At 40.2% G+C, this 20,262-nt stretch overlaps 1 protein-coding gene across 1 annotated transcript in view; it reads right to left on the bottom strand.

Moving 5' to 3' along the window:
* Window positions 1-20,262, bottom strand: part of LOC310953813 (calcium-activated potassium channel subunit alpha-1a) — a gene marked incomplete at its 5' end in the record, with an annotated part of 133,188 nt that overhangs the window by 98,336 nt on the left and 14,590 nt on the right. The window contains one exon of the mRNA XM_083923023.1: window positions 1,013-1,174. Within this exon, the coding sequence (XP_083779149.1) occupies window positions 1,013-1,174 (162 nt within the window). The remainder of the gene's footprint in view (window positions 1-1,012; window positions 1,175-20,262) is intronic.

Genomic DNA, 20,262 nt, shown 5'->3' with positions numbered 1-20,262 from the left:
CAGCATCGGAAAACATGGGGTTACCTTGAATGCACCCTAGTTCTAATAAAACACTGAAGTCTTTTCAAAACCAAAGCAGCTAGTAGTTACAGGCAGTATGCTGCTCATGGCTAACCGCTCAGTTGAGCTAAGCAGCAGACATCTTGGTAAGCTGACAGAAGGAGCACATAAGAAATGTTGCTGATAGAGTATTTGAATCATGTATTTTGTGAAAGTGATGCTGTTGGTGCAGCACAGGACAGAGTAGACACTTTTGGCATTACAAACATAGGCTAATTCAAGAGATAAAGACTATTTTCTTTGTCACCATCAATACCAGAATAAACTGTGATTATGTTATAGAAAGAGCACTCCAGCAATATGAATAGAAGTACAGCATCATATATGAGTTAGACCAAAGACTTGTCGAGCGCAGGAGAGATTTGGGGGCAGAGTGAGGGATGGAGCTAAAGAAAGGCGGGTCAGCAGGGGAGAGGGACTGTAATTCATACCAAGAGAAAAGCCACAGTGACAGCCTTTTATGTATTGCAAAAACACCACGCTACCTCTTGTACTCGATAAATCTCCCCCTCACATACTGTACACACAAGCATGTGCACGCACAACCACACACACAAATACACACACTCATCGGTTCAGCTGGCAGAGGCACAGCAGAGTGAGTTACATCGTGCCGTGCATAGGCCATTGCAGCAGAAAGAAGGCTGGACAGTGCCAGCCAAATAGCCAAACTGAAAATCAGTGAGGATTGAGCATCCCCTAGCTTCTGTGGGGTTCAAATGAATCGCCCAATGTCTCCAGTAGGACCTGTATTAAACAGGTGAGTGAATATGTACATGGCAGTGGATTATACAGTGGATTAATCCAAAAGCTAACTTGGCTGTGAAAATCAGTTGCAGCCTGTTTGTATGAGGAAATAAGGAGAATTATGGGGGTGGGAAAATGCCTAGTGTCAAAAAAGGATTGGATTTGAGTTTGAGACATTACAGTTTAAAAAAGAGGGAAGACTTACCAGAACCCTGCCAGTGAGCGTCTGAGCGGAGATCATAACACCAGCCCAGTCTTTGACTGAAGTCATCCATCCCACCTCACTGATTGGGACCTCCTCCTTCTCATCACCCTTTGGTTTGTCTGTTGCCGGATTATTGGCGGGATTGATCACCTTCTGAGCCTCCTGGAATAAAAAAAGAACAATCTGTGTGAGTAAATGGAGCATATTGAAGATAAAAACTAGTGAACATGACCTGCTTCAGGGATAAGGAGAATCTGCAGGGCGGAATTAAAAGGCACAAACTTTAATTGGCATTTAACAGTGAGGATAGAAAGATATTGTTGGCTATGGGCATATCTATCTCACGTACAGCAGGGAAACCATGTGCAGGAATCAGAATGCTTAAGAACACCCCAGTTTGCTAAATATATAATGAAGAAAGAAATTACTGATATCAGCCCCTATTAAAGCAATACTCGGTTAAGTGGAAGGCTTCAGTACACATGAGCTTATGAATGTCCACATTCATGACAAGCTACAACCTCTCAGGGCAAAAAGAAAAAAGTTCTGCGGTTGCATCCATCTGCTATATGTTGAATCTGTGTGTTTGAACAAGTTTGAGTGTGTTCCTGTGTGTTAGATAACAGAATGTACAGTCACTCCCCCCGTTTTGCACATATGGCTCTTTAAGTTAATTGTTCCGCAGGGTGGAAAGGGTAAAACTGTTGTTCTCATGCATGCCTTTCAATGTTCCTTCACTGTGTGTGAGTGAGTTGCATGGCAGTTCATCGACATGCTTTGCTTGGCACAGTCATCGCATGCAGCTGTTCCTCTCCAGCTATTCACTCACTCCTGATTTGACACAAGCAGGCCCTCAGCTTCCCTGTCGTTCTGGTAGAAAAGGGGAATGAGTAGATATCCTTGTGTATAACAGCCTTTGAAGCAAAAACACCCTAGTGAAGGTCTGTGTGTGTCGACCTCAGCCTCATAAAACGGTGCGGCTAAGCCCAGCAAATGGCGTCCACAGAGAATCCCTGGAACTGCAACAACTTTTAACCCTCTTGATGGCAGCCCCTTTTCAAGACGGCAGGCTCGTATTACAGCGTGGTACATATGCAACACTTGGAGCGCATTTTACAATGTCCTTCCTCACAGTGACATCCGACAAGTAGCCATCAAAGCAGATTATGTGCTATGTCAACAAAGTGAAATTTGTTTCCCAGTACTGTACATGTCACATTGCTACAGTCTGTTTGAATGGCCCTATTATATTGAAAAAAAATATAACACAAGTAAATAAAAGATTTTTGTTTACAGCAAGTTTGTTTTTTGTTGTTACACAGAACACATTTCTTTCCTGGAAGAGGACGCAACCAAAGGCCATGCAGCCACTGGCTTGACCAATAATGTATTTGCCCACATGCAACACAAAAACAAATCAGACTGCTACTTGAGTATTTCTGAAGGGCTAAAGAGCAGTGCTATTACTGATGAGCCCTAGAGAGTGCTCTGTCCGTTTCAAGAGGACTGTCTGGTCAAATTGGATTACATTTCATAATGATATGGCATGGACACAGCTGCCATTTTCCTAATTTGATTCCATACCCATAACAATGCCAATAAACTGGCCCTAAAAAAGACTGACTTAGTCATAAGATCATTATCTGCTCCTGCCGTCAGGCCTCTCAGTACTGCGATGGATAATTCAGTTACTTATGCTTTATATACTTGTTTAGTAGCTTAGTGTTAGGAGACTCACAAACTCTGAGAGTGCCTATCAAGTGTGTGTCTTTGAAAGTCACAGGAAATCTGTGGCATCATAAATGGCAGCTACCATTAAGTGTAAGCAGAGTGATCATCTGAAAGTTTGGGATTAAATTATAGTGTGTGTGCATGTATGAGTGTATGGGCCACAAACCCATTAACTCCATTCAGAAAAGTGATTATTTGACAACAAAAGGGGTGAAAGAGGAAGACATCTAAAATGTTATTAGCCTGATGTAGATGTAAAGTGGTGCAAAGCTGAGTGCTGTGATTGCACCTAATGGATGCCAAACACCTTCCAGTAGAGCTGGGTGATATGTTGAAAATCAAATGTCCCACTATTTTTTATTATAAACCTCGATATTGATATTGCTATGATATTATCAACAGTTATGCAGATGTAATGATTATGTGAGTAAAGACAAGGGAGAATAATAGAACAGCTAGAACAGTCTGTTAAGTTGTGTAAGTGTAAGAAAAATACAGCACTTTACTGTAATGCAGCAATCAGGAAAAGGAAAGAAAAAGATATCTAGTCTCATATCATGATAACGATATAATATGGATAAATTGTCCAAGCCCTACCTTCCACTCGAATTTCGGTTCGGTTCGGTTTCCATCTTAAACCAAGAGGTTTTCGTCCGGGATTAATCCAACTTAACCTAACTTTACTTTAAATTAAATTAATTAAACTAAGGGTTTGTGATTTTATAAAGTTCTTTCCAAATCTTAAGTATTCAATTTCCCTTTCATTTGAGACATTTTTGGAGTTTTGTTTTCTTTACATATGTTAAGATTTCTACATGATCCAGTTAGTGCTCAAAATGCTTATGTAAACAACTTCTACATTTCGATGTATAACAAACCGTTGTATGTTGCCTGAAAGCTAGAGGATATGGTAAGCTGTTACTCGTTAAACATGCATATCCAACTGAATACAAAGGCAGCATGACTAGGTTTCTGGCTTCTCTTAAACTACCAATCACCCACCACCCCTCGTCCATCCATACCTCTTCGGTACTCATTTGACTACGTAGCCAGCATGTGTCTCGCCTGTCATATGCTGCAAATACTCAGCGAAGTGTGTATGCATGCAGGTCACAGTGCACAGGGACATCTAAGGTTTCACTCCGATTGGCTGTGTGCCTGCTCGATAGCACTTCAGGCATGTTGTGGTGGCGTAGTATGTTGCTGGTCTGTGCTCAGCAGTTGCTTCTTAGCCAGAGGGCCCCACCACCTTAACACTCGGCACAAACATATACCACAGTAGGGACACACAACATCACACTAGAACTAGTGTATGTCACGTAAGTCACGTCTCATAGTAACAGTACCTGTCTCCGACTTTCCTTGCTACCGTTTCCTCTAAATTACGCCTCCAGACATTAGTCCTGTCACAACACGTCAGGAAACATCAAACTGAGATGTCTTGATGAATTCGTTTTTTAAAAAGATAAAATGCAGTCAAACATGTATTATACAAGGATTTTCAAGACATGAAGAGTTCCTTTAAAATGTGTACTCTGTGTCTAGACCTCCACGGATGCCGTCTTAAAACGGGAATAGCAATTCCCAGTGGTGTACCCCTGAACATAGAGGCTATAAGAACACATTGAGCAGCAGTAATGTTTTTCTGTGTGTGCGTGTGGTGGAGGGGAACACATGAATAATGGATGCAGTCACAAACTGATGGTTGGGCAGATCGGAAGAGACAATGTAAACAAGGAATTGCTTCTAGTTCATTTGAGTGGTCGGCGGTAGACCTGAGCCGAGGGAGAGAGAAGCACTGAAGCAGCCTGCCATGGGAGAATCCATCTGCTGGCTATATATACACACCTGTGATGTCAAACTGAGAGAGAGAGAGACAGACTGATAGAGAGAAACAGGCGGAGAGAGAGAGAGAGAGAGAGAGAGAGAGAGAGAGAGAGAGAGAGAGAGAGAGAGAGAGAGAGAGAGAGAGAGAGAGAGAGAGAGAGAGAGGGCAGGGGTTGGTATATTAAATTATTTAAATAAATATCATACCAAAGTGGTTGTACACTTGGTAGATAGAGACTAGGTCATACAAGAGAAGGCAGTGAACTCCAACAACTGGTCAGTTCATTGGAAAAGCAATGATTCATTCTTCTCTTTGAAGTAGCAATCCTTAGTATTTTCATAAAATCAACCATTTTTATATTATGTATGGTCAGGATTTGTTCAGTACTTTCTTCTCCATAGTGGTTTTGATTTTTAGTGGTGGGGTCCACCATTCCTGAGCTGGATTGAAACCCACGAGGGATTTACAGGAAACAACGCATGTATGCACTGTATGTATGAGCTATACAGTCTTCCACAGACATGTCAGAAGTGTAATAAGTTAACACAAGCTAATGCAGAGAAAACATTTTCTTCTGCCGCACTTAGTTTTACCACCAGTAACCACCACTCATCGTAGATTTTCGCTATTCTACTATTCCTAATGACATTAGCGTTGTCTTTTCCTGGCTCTGCATTACAGTAAAGTGCTGTCATTTTTTTCATTTACCAGGACTGACTCTATATCTTAAAGTCATAATACTTTTAAGAATTTAAGAAGATACATTGAGATTATGAAAATGATTTCTAGTTTGGATAGTAGATTTGCACTGGATCTACTAATTTCCTGTTTGTAACCTTTCTTTTGCCTGTCCAGTACGAACAGCAATGATAGTTATTTAGATAGTTTGATAGTTAAAGTTATTGCTTCATTTTTTGATTGTTGCACATGTGTATTCCTATTTTTCAATGAAAAAGTGCTGACAGCATGAGGGAATATACCTTTTTCTAAATAAATAAAAATACAAATGTGATGTGAGAAATGCTACGCAGTACTCTGCATCTAACAAATTATAGCCACTTAATGGAGTCAGTAATGAAAAGTGTTGATGATGGGACACCTGCCAATTAAAAAATGTATGTAGTTCATCTTCCTACTTCAAGAAACCTTTTTATAACAACACAGATGAACACAGTTAATATTAGGATTGTACCAATTAACAGAGTACACAAGGGAGGCCTGGTAATAATGAGAAAGAGTAATAATAGGATAAAACGTGACACAGGAAAAAAGACAAAGAGAGGGACTGAGAGTGAGAAATCTACACTACAGGGACAAACAGACAGAGGTTACAGGAGACAGAGAAGGACACACAAACAAAAACTCAGAAGGAGCAACGAAGATAGAAGGACAGCACAATAAAGCAAGAGGGGCAGAGATAATGATGGAGAGACACAAATTATTAGATATCAAGAGAGATGGGGAAACTGAGCAAACACTGTACAGACGGCCAGACAGAGAGAGGGGACACAGTCACAGAGAGACAAAGATACTGCAAGACGGGGATAAACAAATGGGTGAAGGACAGATTGGGAACCAAAGAAATGGGAAGTGAGGGTGAGGAACCGGAGAGACAGAGAGCAAGACAGAAAGAAAAGACAAGAGAGAGAGACAGGAACATGACCATGTGACTCGGCTGATCTAACAGGACTTGGCTTAAGCGCAGCTGTTCCTCTGGCTTTCGTCCGCATCGCTGGGGAAAACTCTATTCCAGTGTGAGAAGCTATTTATAGCCTCACCCAGGGAGACGTGAAACTAGTGAATCTCATAGCATGCTCCTTTCCCCCGGTTTGCTATTTTAATGCCGGTACAGTTACCCAGTGTCCCTGGGTTACAGACCTACACTGGGTCACAGCAAAAGGGAAGAGGTATGAATAATAGGGAGCCTCTTCACATTGCCTACTAATGCTCATGAACACATACACAGGTGCAAGGCTGAATCTGACAGCGCCATGTGGAGAATGCGTATAGGTCATCATGCCTGCTGAACCATATAGAATAAAGGGGGGCAAATGGTACAGGTTCATCTCTATCAGGATATAATAAGTGACATGTGCCTTGTATGATGGGTCTCAATATAATAATAACATGTATTAATCTATAACATATTACTGCAAAACAAAGAGATCAAAGCGCGAAAATAAAAGAGAACCGTATTCTGATTCGAGATGAGGTTAAGGGCTTACAAAGGCTGCCATGTGTTTGGTTTAGGGATTACACAGGTACAGCCTAGAATGCAACCTGCTCTGGATGTCACCACTATCAACATCATTTTCCTATCATCAATCTACTGTGATTTGCAGAGGCTGAGAAGCCGCAAAGCCAATCTGCACATGTGTTAAAGTAGATATGAAGGCAGTTTATGCTCAGGGGTAGGGATGGGAATGGAGAACTGTTTCCAGTTAACAAATTGGAATTTTAACATGTTTTTCTGACAGTTGCGCATTGCAAAACATTATCCATCCCTAGTTCATAAAGTGTAAAATATTTTTTTAGAAACCACTGTTCCACTGTTCGCACCACTGTTCCATAGGAACTAGGAGAAACAAGGAGATTGAGGTCAGCCAGCCACAAGTCCAAACTATCCAAAGACAAAAACGATGTCACAGTGCGATCATTGGTTTAACCAACAATATCAAAGCTATCTGTGTCATTAAAAAGTTTGTCTGTCGCCGGAATCACAATTAGAATAGTCCTGTGCGGCCCCTCTATGCCAAGCCTATTGAGCCCTGCAGACCAGAGTAGGATTAGACCATTTGTGGACACTGAACTAAATAGATGACATCAACAATGTCAGCAAACAACAAGCCAAACAGTTTACATCTCCCTGTATCACTATTGGACAGCACACCAGGAAAGGAACTCATTCTTCCAAATGGCTGCACTCCAAGGAAGCTTTTTGTCCCAGATGTGACGTCTCCTCGGCTGGCGAAGAGAAACAATAAGACGGAGATATGAAAAAGCATAATGTAAGCCTGGCAGCATATGTCGTCTAAGACATACATTCTATGTCGCTCTGCTCAAACAAAAGACCACAGAATAAAAACACATCCGCATTACTTCCTTACGACTGGAGGGAAAATGAAAGTAAAAAAAACTTGAATGTACTGTTCTGTTGATTCATAATGCTGTATTGCACCTCTTCCATTGATACAACATTTCAAGCCTCAGTGGTCCAGGATAAAAATAGACGGCGAAGTGAATTGTGGGGGATTGAAAGGTCTGTCATCCGTAACGTCTTTGCCCCTCTATTATCTGCTGACATGAGGATGATAAAACTCAGTGAGTTAAACAAGGGCACACTAAAGATGTAGGCTTTATAATAAAATAACCCAAATTAACGTTTTTGGTGTTAAAAGCCTGGCCAAAGAAGGCAGCGAATTAGCTAAAGTCTGTATTCTCTACCTCATTCCTTGAGATGTAGTTGTTTGGCAGCTGAAAGCTGGAGAAGCTTTAACAGTTGGGAGAACAAACAGAATAACACTGACCACAGTTTACTGTGGCTGAACAATAAACGTCACCACAGCAGTGTTAAACCTCAAAAATCAATATCATAATTTTCTTTGCACCCTCCATTACTCTTAGAAGCCAGAAGAGATGGCAGATACCACATCGTTTGAGTTTTGCACCCAGCAATCACCCCCTGCTCCTCATCTGTGAAGCCTAATAATTCACCCTGAAAAAGGTAAGCAGCTGTCAATCAGGCTCTCCGCCTCTGACAAAAGGCTTGTCGCCTCGTCTCCTGATCGTTGCTTCTGCTGCATTTGACTGAAAGTACTGTACGGATAATTGCTCCTGTGATCACCACGGAAACACAACATTAAAAAGATTTATGGCCTCAGACACAAAGACCATGAAAACAAATAGGAGAGAACATAATTACTTTAATGTAGATAGAGGAGTGCAAATGTAATGACTGTGTAGAAAAAAAACAGCATTAACCTGAAGTCATACCACACACCCGCAAATTACATTCTCCTCCACATGTGCACATGCATTAATTGGTCGTTTTATTCCTGTGACAGGTGGAATTTAGTTTTTTTTTCATCTAGGGATGGCTTGTTACTATGGTGATACACACAGGCACACGTTCTTGTTTTCTATGCAAATGAGTTCTGACTTGAAGGGAAAAACTTCAAATTGTTCCATTAAATAAATCATTTATTAATTGTAACATTTTTCATTTTATTATTATAAAGTGATAATTCTACATATAGTAGAGTAAATGAACAAGCTGTGTTCTGACCCAAACTATAACTTACAATATTTTTCTAGAGGGGGTTGCATACAGATTTTTATCCTTTCAGAAAGTAGGTAGAATAAAAAAAAACCAACATGCTGGAATGCCATCAGCCTGTATAGACTTCAGTGGCACAATCACCTAAGGGATCATTTTCACCATGTTGTACAACAGCCCAATGTACATGTGAATGGGTGTTACCAGATGAATATACATGTGGGTCTTTCAGGGACCCTTAAAAAATGGTCATGCGGGGAGGCCGGTGGCTGAGTGGTTAGAGCAGTCACCCCATGTAAAGAGGCTGAAGGTCCTCGAGGCAGCGGCCGTGGGTTCGACTCCAACCTCCGGCCCTTTGCTACATTACTCCCCCTCTCTCTCACCCCATTACATGTCTGTCCTATATAATAAAAGCTTGAAAAACTATCGAAGGTCAATCATTACTATATACAGTATAAATATATACATACTGTATCTATCTATATATCTACTGTATATCCTATATAATATATATGTATATAGATATATACAGTAGATATATAGATAAATAGATATATAGATAGTGATATAGATTTACCGTTGACTGATATAGATATAGATATAGATATAGATATATGTCACAAATCACCAAAATGAGGTGCTGTTCTTTGGCAATTCTTTAGAGTAATTGTCTTTCTTGCTTCCACTAAATGTGACGGTGACATTCCCTTAAATGACGACGTTGTCCTTGTGATGTTCTTGCCGCTTAGAACCAACAAGCTTTATCAGTTCAGCCATACACTGAAGGTTGACTCCATTTTCTGTTATTGCTCTAACAAACAGGACTTTCATTCATTCAAGGGCGCTAGTCGATTGTGTATGTCTGTCTGTGCGTGTGCGTGTGCCTGTGCCTGTGCGTGTGTGTGTGTGTATTTATATATATATATATATATATATATATATATATATATATATACACACACACACAGTATGTGCGTGTTAAGGGCAATGATTGATTTCTATTTCAGCTGGGGCTCGGTTTGTGTCGGCATCGCTTACCACACCTATGAATCAGAAGGTAACAGTGTGGCTCCAAGCTCTCAGCCTGTCTGGACCTCCTAACCATAGAGCTTGTGGCAGAACTCATATCTCTGCGAACAGAGCTCCATCAGCAGCAGGACGCTCTCCGCTGCACACAGCACTACGTTCTAATAGAAGTACAAAGCTTGGGCAATTAAAAATGTTTTTAATTAGAGTCTGATTAAGCTACCCTGTGGAGTTCACATATTTACAATGATTACATTCAAAACGTAATATCATTTAGTGCTAACAAATGTTTCCTTCCTCATAAAACTTTTTTTTTCAAGTATTTGTTATTGTTGTATATCCATGTTTGCCAGCTAGCTAACTTCTGCCCTGCTTTTTCAGAGCATATAGCAACCGTTTGTTGGCTGATTGCTGTCACTGACGAGTTTGTTTTTTTATAGCAAAAATACAATTACTGTAAAGTACACAGAATATACAGTACATATGTCTTTTAGCAGATTTATAGTCCCCAATCATATAGAAAAAAATTGAATTACTTAAATAGGGATATGTTTTCAATTTAAGTGATAATCATTTGTGGAGGCCCTGCTAACACTACGTATTGTATAATGAAAGATCCAACTTCCATAATCAATCATATAAGTATTTATTTTGTGTCTTTTGGAGTTCTATAAATAAGGTTTTATGTATTATGTTAAGGAACTATAATTTTGAGCCTTTCTTCACTTGTTTCTTCCACACCCCTGAGAGTATTTGAAGAGCAGCAGCACAGAAAGCAACAACAGCAACAACAGTCTTATTAGGCAGTCACCTGTCTTAGCCCTGATCCCCTGATATTGCCCTCAGAACATTTTAATGAGCTTTTCTCCTCAACACAGACAGACGGAGAGTTCTCCGTCAATAAGCAACTCAGTGTAGACCAGACAGTTGAAATTGGGGGCCCATTACTTTCTGCACAACAGACCGTTTAGGTGTTTTCTGGAAAATGAACAAGACGGTAGCTATTACCCTAATTGGCTCCCTGCTGTCTAACCTGATCAATGACCACACTGAAGAGCAATTTCAACTACCTTTTCAGCAAGCCTGTAGTAGTTTTAGGTACAGATGCTCAGAAATACTATGCTTTAGAAACACACCGCACACAAATCAGCCCAAGACCACAATAGTCAAATTAATTTCATGACAAATATATGTATTGTTACTATGTAAATTGTTTCAACCCCTGTTTATATCATAAATGCACAATTAATAATGTATGGTTTATGTATCACCTCACAGAGTGGATTGTTAATTTAGCAATCGGTTGAGTTTATATTTGTTATCCTTGATGCAATATCTGTCTGCAAACCTCCTGTAGGTTTAGTGTAACGATAGATAATAGGCCTAAAGCTTGGAAATTTTTCAATATGTCCAAATTCAGTAACATATTATTGACTTTATAAAGTTTTATGCATGTGAGCATTGCTTTGAAGCTTTACAGAAATGCTGTTAATGCCCATTTATCTGTTTGTGTGTTTGGATTTGACCAGTAAAACAACTCTGTTATTTTGTAATGTAATGAATCAGTTCCTCCAGAAAATGTGTAACCACAGAACAACAGCTGAGTGAGAGATGTTGCATGATGGGACACAGTTTCTGAACATTGCAGTGCATGCATAAGATATGAATGACTAAGTATGAGCACAGTATTTCAGCACGCCAAGCCTGCAGATGTAGCATCATGTTGTTTCTCTAAATGATGTCTCTGATGAACTTTGTTTTACAAAGATGTAAAATCATTTTCAAATGTCAAAACACAAGTGTGGAAGTGGGGATTACTGTATCCTTCTGTGTGATGCATTCTAGGTAAGGAGCCTTCATCTTCCGCTGCTACCTTCAGAGCTCTCACTTTGGTTAACCTCTCTTTATGATGTCTTTCAATTTGTCCTCTCCACGCTACCCATCATGCAATCAAACCAATATTAAATAATGATAATTAAACACAGACTGAGCTAAACTGGTATAACCACATATCTACTTATTCTCTATTTGCTCTCCTCTACCTCCATTGTCATTTCCGTTCCTTAACTTTGTCTTCTGTTCCTCTCATTTCCACTCCATGCCACTCTACCAGCTTAAGAGAAGACTAAAGAGACAAAGGAGATTATGCTCTCTCCACTTGAGAGACAGGTCTCATTACCTTTATCTTCTCTGGATTCAATAATACTCTCGAAACTCTCAGTGATGGGGCGCCCAAAAGCTCACATGGTAGAGCGGGCACCCCATATACAGAGGCTAAGTCCTCGCCGCAGCAGCCTGTTATCGACTCTGACCTGCGGCCCTTTGAGGCATGTCTTTGCTCTCTCTCTCTCTCTCTCTCTCTCTCTCTCTCTCTCATTTCAACTTTCAGCTGTACTGTCAAATAAAGGCATAAACAGCCAAAAATAAAATTAAACTTGTTAATGCCAGCCGGTGCTACGGGATTATGTGAATTTATTGAGAAAAGCTTAAGTCGCACATCTGATTTGGACAGCAAAAGGGGCATGGGCTTGAATTTTAATCAACAGTTCCCCTGGTTAATTGTTTGGTAATTGTAATAAAACAGCAAAAATATGGCTAATGAGAAGGACCCCAGACAGGGGTCAACCCATGTTATTTGAGAAATGTTCTTGTTAAAGGCGTTAAAAAAGGCAGTCATCTGAGCTTAATGATTCAGAGACTTGCCCTTGATTTGAGAACAGCTCAGAGGCTGACGAATGGAAATGCAAATGATTTTCTTACTCTAGGCTCATTTTATCATTTTAAATTTAGATCTCAAGCCTCCCACTGGGGGAAAAAAGCCACTTCCTTCATATAGAATTTGCATGTTTTCACCCTGGAGTTAGGAAGGAAGAAAATAGGGAGAGGAAAAACGGACAATTGTTTTGGCTTGTGTTCTCAAACAGCCCCAACCAAAGCCCCTCAATGTGTTCCCAAGGGAAGGTTGTGTTTCTTTACTGTGACCCTAGACAGAGAGGACTTTGACCTCAGCTAACACGATCTATTAGGAGAGATGAAACAGTCTGGATGAAACATCTCAGCAAGAGTGTATACATGTTCTGAAGCATGCAAAGAATCTGTGTAATTATGCAAGATGGCAGCACAGCAAACCAATTTGTGAGTTTGTAGGAAAGGTCATTGCCTTTGGAGGAACACTGGACCGTATTGCACAGTATTAAGCCCCTATGTGATGTCAAGTGTAAAGTGGGCTTCTGGGGAGCACTGAGGCATCCTTTCTGCTCAACTTTACCACATCAAAGGATTTTACTGTAGAATGAAACATCCACAGACAAGGCACACAGAGCACAAAAGAAAACACTCTGTATCCAAGTTGGACCATGTTTGTGTGTGTTCATTGTAATACAGGCGTTAGCTCTGGTTTCTGCTGTGATATGCCTAGTTCCTTTTAGTGGTGTTGTTGTTGTGTTTGGAGCAGGTTTGGGATTTGAGGAGCTGACAGTATTGCAGGATTGCCTTTCACTCGAGGTCGAAAGAGGCATTCCCTGTGATGGGGGCTTCGATGTGAGGGTGGTGTGTGCAGGGTAGGGTAGGGGTAGAGAAAACCACCTCCCAAGAGTCAGCAATTTGACCCTGGCAGGCTTGGTACAGGCTGCACTGTTAAGCTCAAATAAAAAACACTGAAAATTCAGCACAAAAACAAAAAGTGTTGTCAGGGTGCGTTAGAGAGAGAGCACAGGCAACAGCTTTCACACGCAATGATGTGAAGACTGAATCGGCTCTCCTCTACTGTCTACACAGTGTGCACTTGATCACTGCAACACTGTACCAACTCAAGGACAACTTTGGGGACAACACAGAATGTGTTCGCATGAGAGGGGGATTTACTTTATGAAATTATACTGAAGTAACAATGAAGGCAAAAAGGGAGGTGTGTATGTGCGCGTACGTGAGAGTGGGTGATTAATCATGAAGCAGCTACAACTCTTCAAAGCTCTTCATTTTAACATAATCACTTGCTGTCCTTGCAGAAGTACAATGATGTAGTCGTTGATGTGGACAAGGAAAGACATACATATTTAAAAAGAGATGACTATACAAAGTTGTCGAAAATACATACAGCACAGCGTTTCCTCTTTTCTATCAAGTGAACATCTTTGTCAGGATTTTATCTGAATTACACAATGTGTGTTACATCATAATGAAGACATTCGCATTTCCGCTTCATCTGAGCTAAATACTTTAGCTAAGAGAGAGCCTTAGTAATCCACTCATCTAGATGCATTATGCCCGTTGCAGTGAAGTAACCTCCAGCTCATGAGCTTCTCTCTGAGGAAATCCACATCACTAATCCTCAGCCTTAGTGCATTTATTTAACAGGCTCTGGGTGGCCAGTGAAGGTTTACGTCTTCCTTTCGTCTTCACTAGCTAATAGCCACTGTTAATCAATACTGTTGTAAGTGCTTTTTAGCGCTCAGCACCAAGCCCATTTGTCAAAATAAAAGCTGTAATAGCCCAAGGGACTAATCAAAAGGGATGAGGCAAGAGGGAAATTTGCAGCTTGGTAACATGAGAAGAAGTCAGGGAAGGGGCGTAGCAGCGGTTCAAACATGTTCAGTGGCAGCTTCGGATTACAGCATACTGTGGAAATTTTAATATCAAGTACAGTTTCTCTGCACAATGAGATGACACCCTCCAAGTATACCATTTTCTATTTTGCATAAAAAAAACTACAGTTTAATTCCAAGGCTCATTGTACAGAACCACTACATTTCAATCTTCACACATTGACTCTAATGGCAATGTGATTTCACGTTTGGTTCAATAATTATCTTGGGAAGTTGCAAGCCACTCTACCAATTTTATAATTAAGGCATAGGAAATTTCATCAAGGAAAATTTAAATTCAAGTTGTTTTATTAAGGTGTTCATCACAAGCATGATAAATATATACCTGTGTAATTCAAATTTGCTGACCGCACTAATCCATTTCCCTAGAAATGTGTATGTGCATATAGCACAGGCAAAGATGAGACCATGATAGACAAACGTCGCTCTCATAAGAGCAGTCCATCCCTCATCGCTTGTCGCTTAGCAACAGACCTGGCGGGCAGACAGTAGGTGTGTGAGTGTGTGGGAGGGGAGGTTTGGAAGAGGAGGAGAGATGGGAGGTAGAGAGAGGGACAGAAGCAGAGCAACAGGGTGGAAAAGACACATAGGCAGGCTGAGAGGAGCTGTGATGCAAGACGCCTGCGGGAGAGATGTGGCCACAGTCAATGCACGATTGTGTGGATTAATCAGAAAAGTCATCATTCAAAAGTCTCAAAGGATTATGTAAACACTGGTGTATTTCTTAATTACATTTTTTTTTTGTAAGTGTAAATAATGAGATAACAATTTCCGATAATTTACATTTTCAGAAACTACCTAAGCAGAAAGATGTGGAAAATAAAGGGACTCTGTTAATGTCTTTGCAGACCGTCTTAATACAAGTTCTTTTACTTCCCGTTGAGTTGTAACATGAAAGCCGTTTTGTTGTTGCCTTAAAATAGAAATTGTTTTATCCACCACAGGACGTGCTGCTGTTAATAGACACTCAGTTCATACTGTGGTTTTCCTGGTGAGTGCACAGAATCAAAGCACTGACAGAAAGACAGAACACCACAGCTCTGCAATTCAAAAGACTGATGAGTAACGCATCCTGGGTCTGCTGATCAGATTATATTTGCTCAAATTTCAACCTTAAAATAATCTGTTTACGAAGATGACATGACAGCTGCAGCAGTCAGAGAATTGATTTAATCCTGTTATTATCAAAAGTGTCCAGCGTATAGTGTCCATATGTGTTGTATGGTTGTTACATGGGTAGCCTTTCCAAAGTGTTTCACTAATCCAATATCTAAGAATTCCTAGGAATAAGCAGATAATGGAAAATTAATGAACACCTTAACTGTGTAAAAGGCCACTGGACAATCAGTGCGTTTACATGCTCAGTAACCCGAAATGGCCTTACCCCGGTTTACGGAATGATCGGATTATTGAAGTTCCCCTCGTATACATGAGGAGGGGTTGAATGGAAAAATGACGGAGTGACTCGACCTCTGGTACAGTAGGTGGGTCTCCGCCAACATGCAGCTGTACAGAATACAGTTTTTTTTCGGTTCACCTTTGACAATCACAAACGGATAACTTTTGGACAAAATTATGACCAAAACGGGTCTTCTTGGTAGTCATGTTACTTGCCGTTGCGAAGTCCTACCTCGGTTTAAAGGTAACTCTCCATTATTGTTGTTTTCACATTGTTTTCGGCGCTGTTGCTTCCTGGTTCTCCACTGCCGCGGAATGGGGAGCATGAGCAGACAAGGAACCCAAGAACGCTGTTTACATGCATTAATAATCAGGGAACTGAAGGAGTTCTCTAGGTCTGTTAACCGGGGTATGAGAACCTCAATCTACCCGGGGTATGGTGTTTACATGGTGTTTAAGAAACCAGGGTATGCCCTTAACTTGAAAATAATCAGGTTTTTAAACTGCATGTAAACGCACTGAATGTGATAAGAAAAGACCTCTGCAGGAGCCCATACAAAGTTATTACTGCTATGCAGTATTGGTGCTACTACAATATATAAACTGTCATTTTTTTCGACTACATTGCATGAACAATCTCTGTACTAGGGATTCAACAATTATTGTCAAATAATGCGTCAATTATTTTCTTTATTCATTTATTTGTTGTTTGGTTTATAAATTGCCAGAAAAAGGTGAAAAGTCAGTGTTTCCCAAAGATGACATGCTCAAATGACTTGTGCTTTCAATTTGTGTGCGTTAATTGTAAGTACAGTCAGCGTTTCTGAAAGATCCTTGTAAGATAATCAACAACTGAAAAATTACGGGCAATTTTAGCATTCAACAAATGAGCAGGGAAGAATGGCAGCACAAAGCAACTTAGCAATTGGCTTAATGGTACTTTGAGTGCAAAATCAGTTCCAAAGGCAAAACAAATAGCTGATAGAAACTGTTTGAAAATTAAACATAGGATCCCAGGGAGCACGGATTGTGTGAAAAGTAAACTAGGCTAATGCAGATAGAATATATTTAAATAAGTCTAGATACACATTTTCAATAGAAATATTAATTTGCCTATTTTTAACACAATTGAAAATGTCAAGGTTACAATTGTCTAATCTTTTATTTCCATATTAAAAGGTGCTGCGGTGGGCAAAGGAAGGGTGTTCTAATAATGCAGGTGGCAAAATACCAAAATACCATCACCGTTATTTTTAGCTCAGTGGAGGGTGAAAAAAATAGTCCAAGTGCAACCTTGGTACACACTCAATCCTCGCGGCCTGGGCTTTACAAGACATATTCTCCTGCATTGGTCTAATGTCACCCACAGCAGCCAAGTCTCAAGGAAATCTCAATGACAAGGTCAGAGCCGTGCTAGGGTAACTTAAGAATGCCACAATTCCTACTGAGCCTTAATGTGATCACACCACAGTGAGCGGCCAATGTGTGCTTTACCTCTTGAGCCAGTATAGACCCATCACATGCTTCACATGCTGCATCATTCATTCTTAGGGTCTTTCAGTTGTTGATCTCCTTAATGCGCAATGTCAGTCAACATTTAGTCCTGAGCTTTCTACACAGCATGACCTGCTTGGAAATTCATCTGGAGGGCACAAGCAAACAATATTATGCACACTATACACTAGAGGAACAATAGTTGCTGTCTCCAGTTGCATTTCATCAAACCCATTATTGGGGATTTTTGTTTCAAATAGCATACTTAAGTAGATTGTGAGCAGCGCAGCGTAGCTAAACACTCGAAGAAGAATAGCGTAACGGGAGACGCTCTTTCGACCAAGTTGCTGATGGAAAATATCCAAGGGATCTCTATAATGGACCCAACTGACAGCACTCTAATTCAATCACGTGTTGCAGTTGCAACTAAGCTGCCTCCAAATACCCCCGTCTATTTAAAACCCCGTTCAACAATGACAGACCGCAAAGACTCCAGTATGCCTGAAAAAACATTACGCAAAAGGAAAGAAACCAAACACCCTGGGCTCTCTATGTCTAGCATGTGTGTGTGTGTGTGTGTGTGTGTGTGTGTGTGTGTGTGTGTGTGTGTGTGTGTGTGTGTGTGTGTGTGTGTGTGTGTGTGTGTGTGTGTGTGTGTGTGTGTGTGTGTGTGTGTGTGTGTATGTGCACGGTACATGCCTCTGTGTAGCCTCAGCATGGCAAAGAGACTGATATTTTGTGCTTATCCAATTACATATAGCTGTGTTCAGAGTGAGAGAGAACATCCATACAGAGATTGTCAGTATAATGTAGTTACAGTAGACATGGTTCATTGCCTAGCATGCAGTAGACATTGTAGATAAAAGAAATAGCAAAGCTACAGCAAAATGACAATTGTTTTTGGTATTTTCACACAATTCCATCACCCTATGGAAATAATCATCTCACCATATATTCTTATCTTTTTCCAACTACAATCATGGAAGAAAAGTATATTTTAATAGCTGTGCAGCACACTGATAAGATGTTATGTCTTTTCCTTCCTTAATCAGAGCACACTAGTGCCCTACAGCTGTTGTTTACTATTAAAGCAGGATCAGGGCCAAGTTTTGCTGGGTGGTTCCACCGATCGCATGGATGTTCCCAGAATGCCTGGATCTCTCAGATCTTTTGCTGCAGAGTGTCAAGCTAGAGGGGACAAAGGCCCTCCTCTGCTTTCTAGTTTCAAGACTAGAAAGAGAGTCACAAGGAAAGACAGGCACGACTAATGTTAGTCATTACAGGTCGGATTATTTCCTCCAGCTAATCTTCCTCCTATAATTCCAGTGTTGCAAAAAAAGTATTTCTCAGTGATACAAACACCAGGCTCGGAAACAACCCAGAGTAAATTCTGTGGACCATGGATTTAGAGCACTGTAAATGTATAACATGCTGTAGATAAAAAAAACCAGCATGAGGGATGCTTTATTGATTTATGAATATCAGGATAAAGAATGCCACCTCCCATCTCAGTCTTGGTCCCATCAATAATGCAGCTACAGTATCTGTGTCCACACAACAAGTGAACAACACACTAGAGCCTCCATTATTTATGAGGGATTCCACCTGTAGCACCTCAACTGTATTATACTGTATGTGCCCCATAGGAAGATTTGCAACAACTCTGGGGAAGCCATTAAATGCACAGCGTATTATGATGTTCTACCAATGGAGCTGAAACACTAAATCATCACTGTCCATACCCAATTGGAAGTGTCTGTGTAACGACTGCATGATTACCATTGATGCAGCATAATGATGTACATATATATATACACATATATATATGTATATATATATACATATATATATATACATATATATATGTATATATATATATATATATACATATATATATATATATATATATATATATATATATATATATATATATATACAATTATATAATTATGTTTAAACTGTAGTAGTATTTCAACAAAATGAAAAGAACTATATACAGAATGATCTGGTATAAACAATAGTAGAGTCACCTTGCTGGGAACACCTGAGGGTGTGTTGATTTGTTTTCCCAGAACAGAGAGGACAGAGAACATCTATCCCCTGCAGTAATTGGAATGTCAAAACAAAAATAAACAAATTCAATTTCTGTCTCTGTTGACACAGACCAGGATGACTTCTGAGCGCCAAACGCTTTGGTTTTTAAAAAATCCTTTTCTCCTTCAAATCTAAGACAGCTAACTGCATTTAAGGGCTTTAGATGTGCATGTAGAAGTGAATGTGGATATGAAATTCTATCACTTTCTGCCATGTAATAACATGTGCATTGGAGAGTTTAACTTGAAACATTTCAAATAAAAAGCCATTTAATTGCTTGACCCACAAACTGCCCCATATGTAAGCCCTCCAACATGGCAGGGTTATTACATTCACTGTGTCACAATAAATGACCCTGGCAATCAGGAGGTCACAGCCGCTTTACGACAGAAAGCTAGAGGAACTATAGTACTGCCATGATTCATACTGATGCTATATATACTGTATATGTAAGTAGCATATTGTAAGCATGCACTAGGACTGTGACATGTAATCTGAGGTATGACCAGTAAGCGAATATTTAGTTTCCGTTTTAAAAAAGTTCAACATTTTGGGACTGCACATTTTTCCGGAAAGGTTGGTCCAGCTGGTCCAGACAAGAAACAGTCCAGCACATAATCCGACATTTTTACCCTTCAGTTTTTGTACAGTACAGTTTAATTAATCAAGACAAGCTTCAGAGGTGCTGACAGACTGAGCCAGGCTAGGTGTTAGCCCCTGTATCGGCTGGCAGTAGCTTCATATTTACCATACAGACATGATTTTCCAATATGTCAAACTTTTTATTTAAAACTGTCCC

Source organism: Echiichthys vipera (assembly GCF_963691815.1).
Source record: "Echiichthys vipera genome assembly, chromosome: 11".
Lineage (NCBI taxonomy): Eukaryota > Metazoa > Chordata > Actinopteri > Perciformes > Trachinidae > Echiichthys > Echiichthys vipera.
This window is presented reverse-complemented; position numbering and strand designations above follow the sequence as displayed.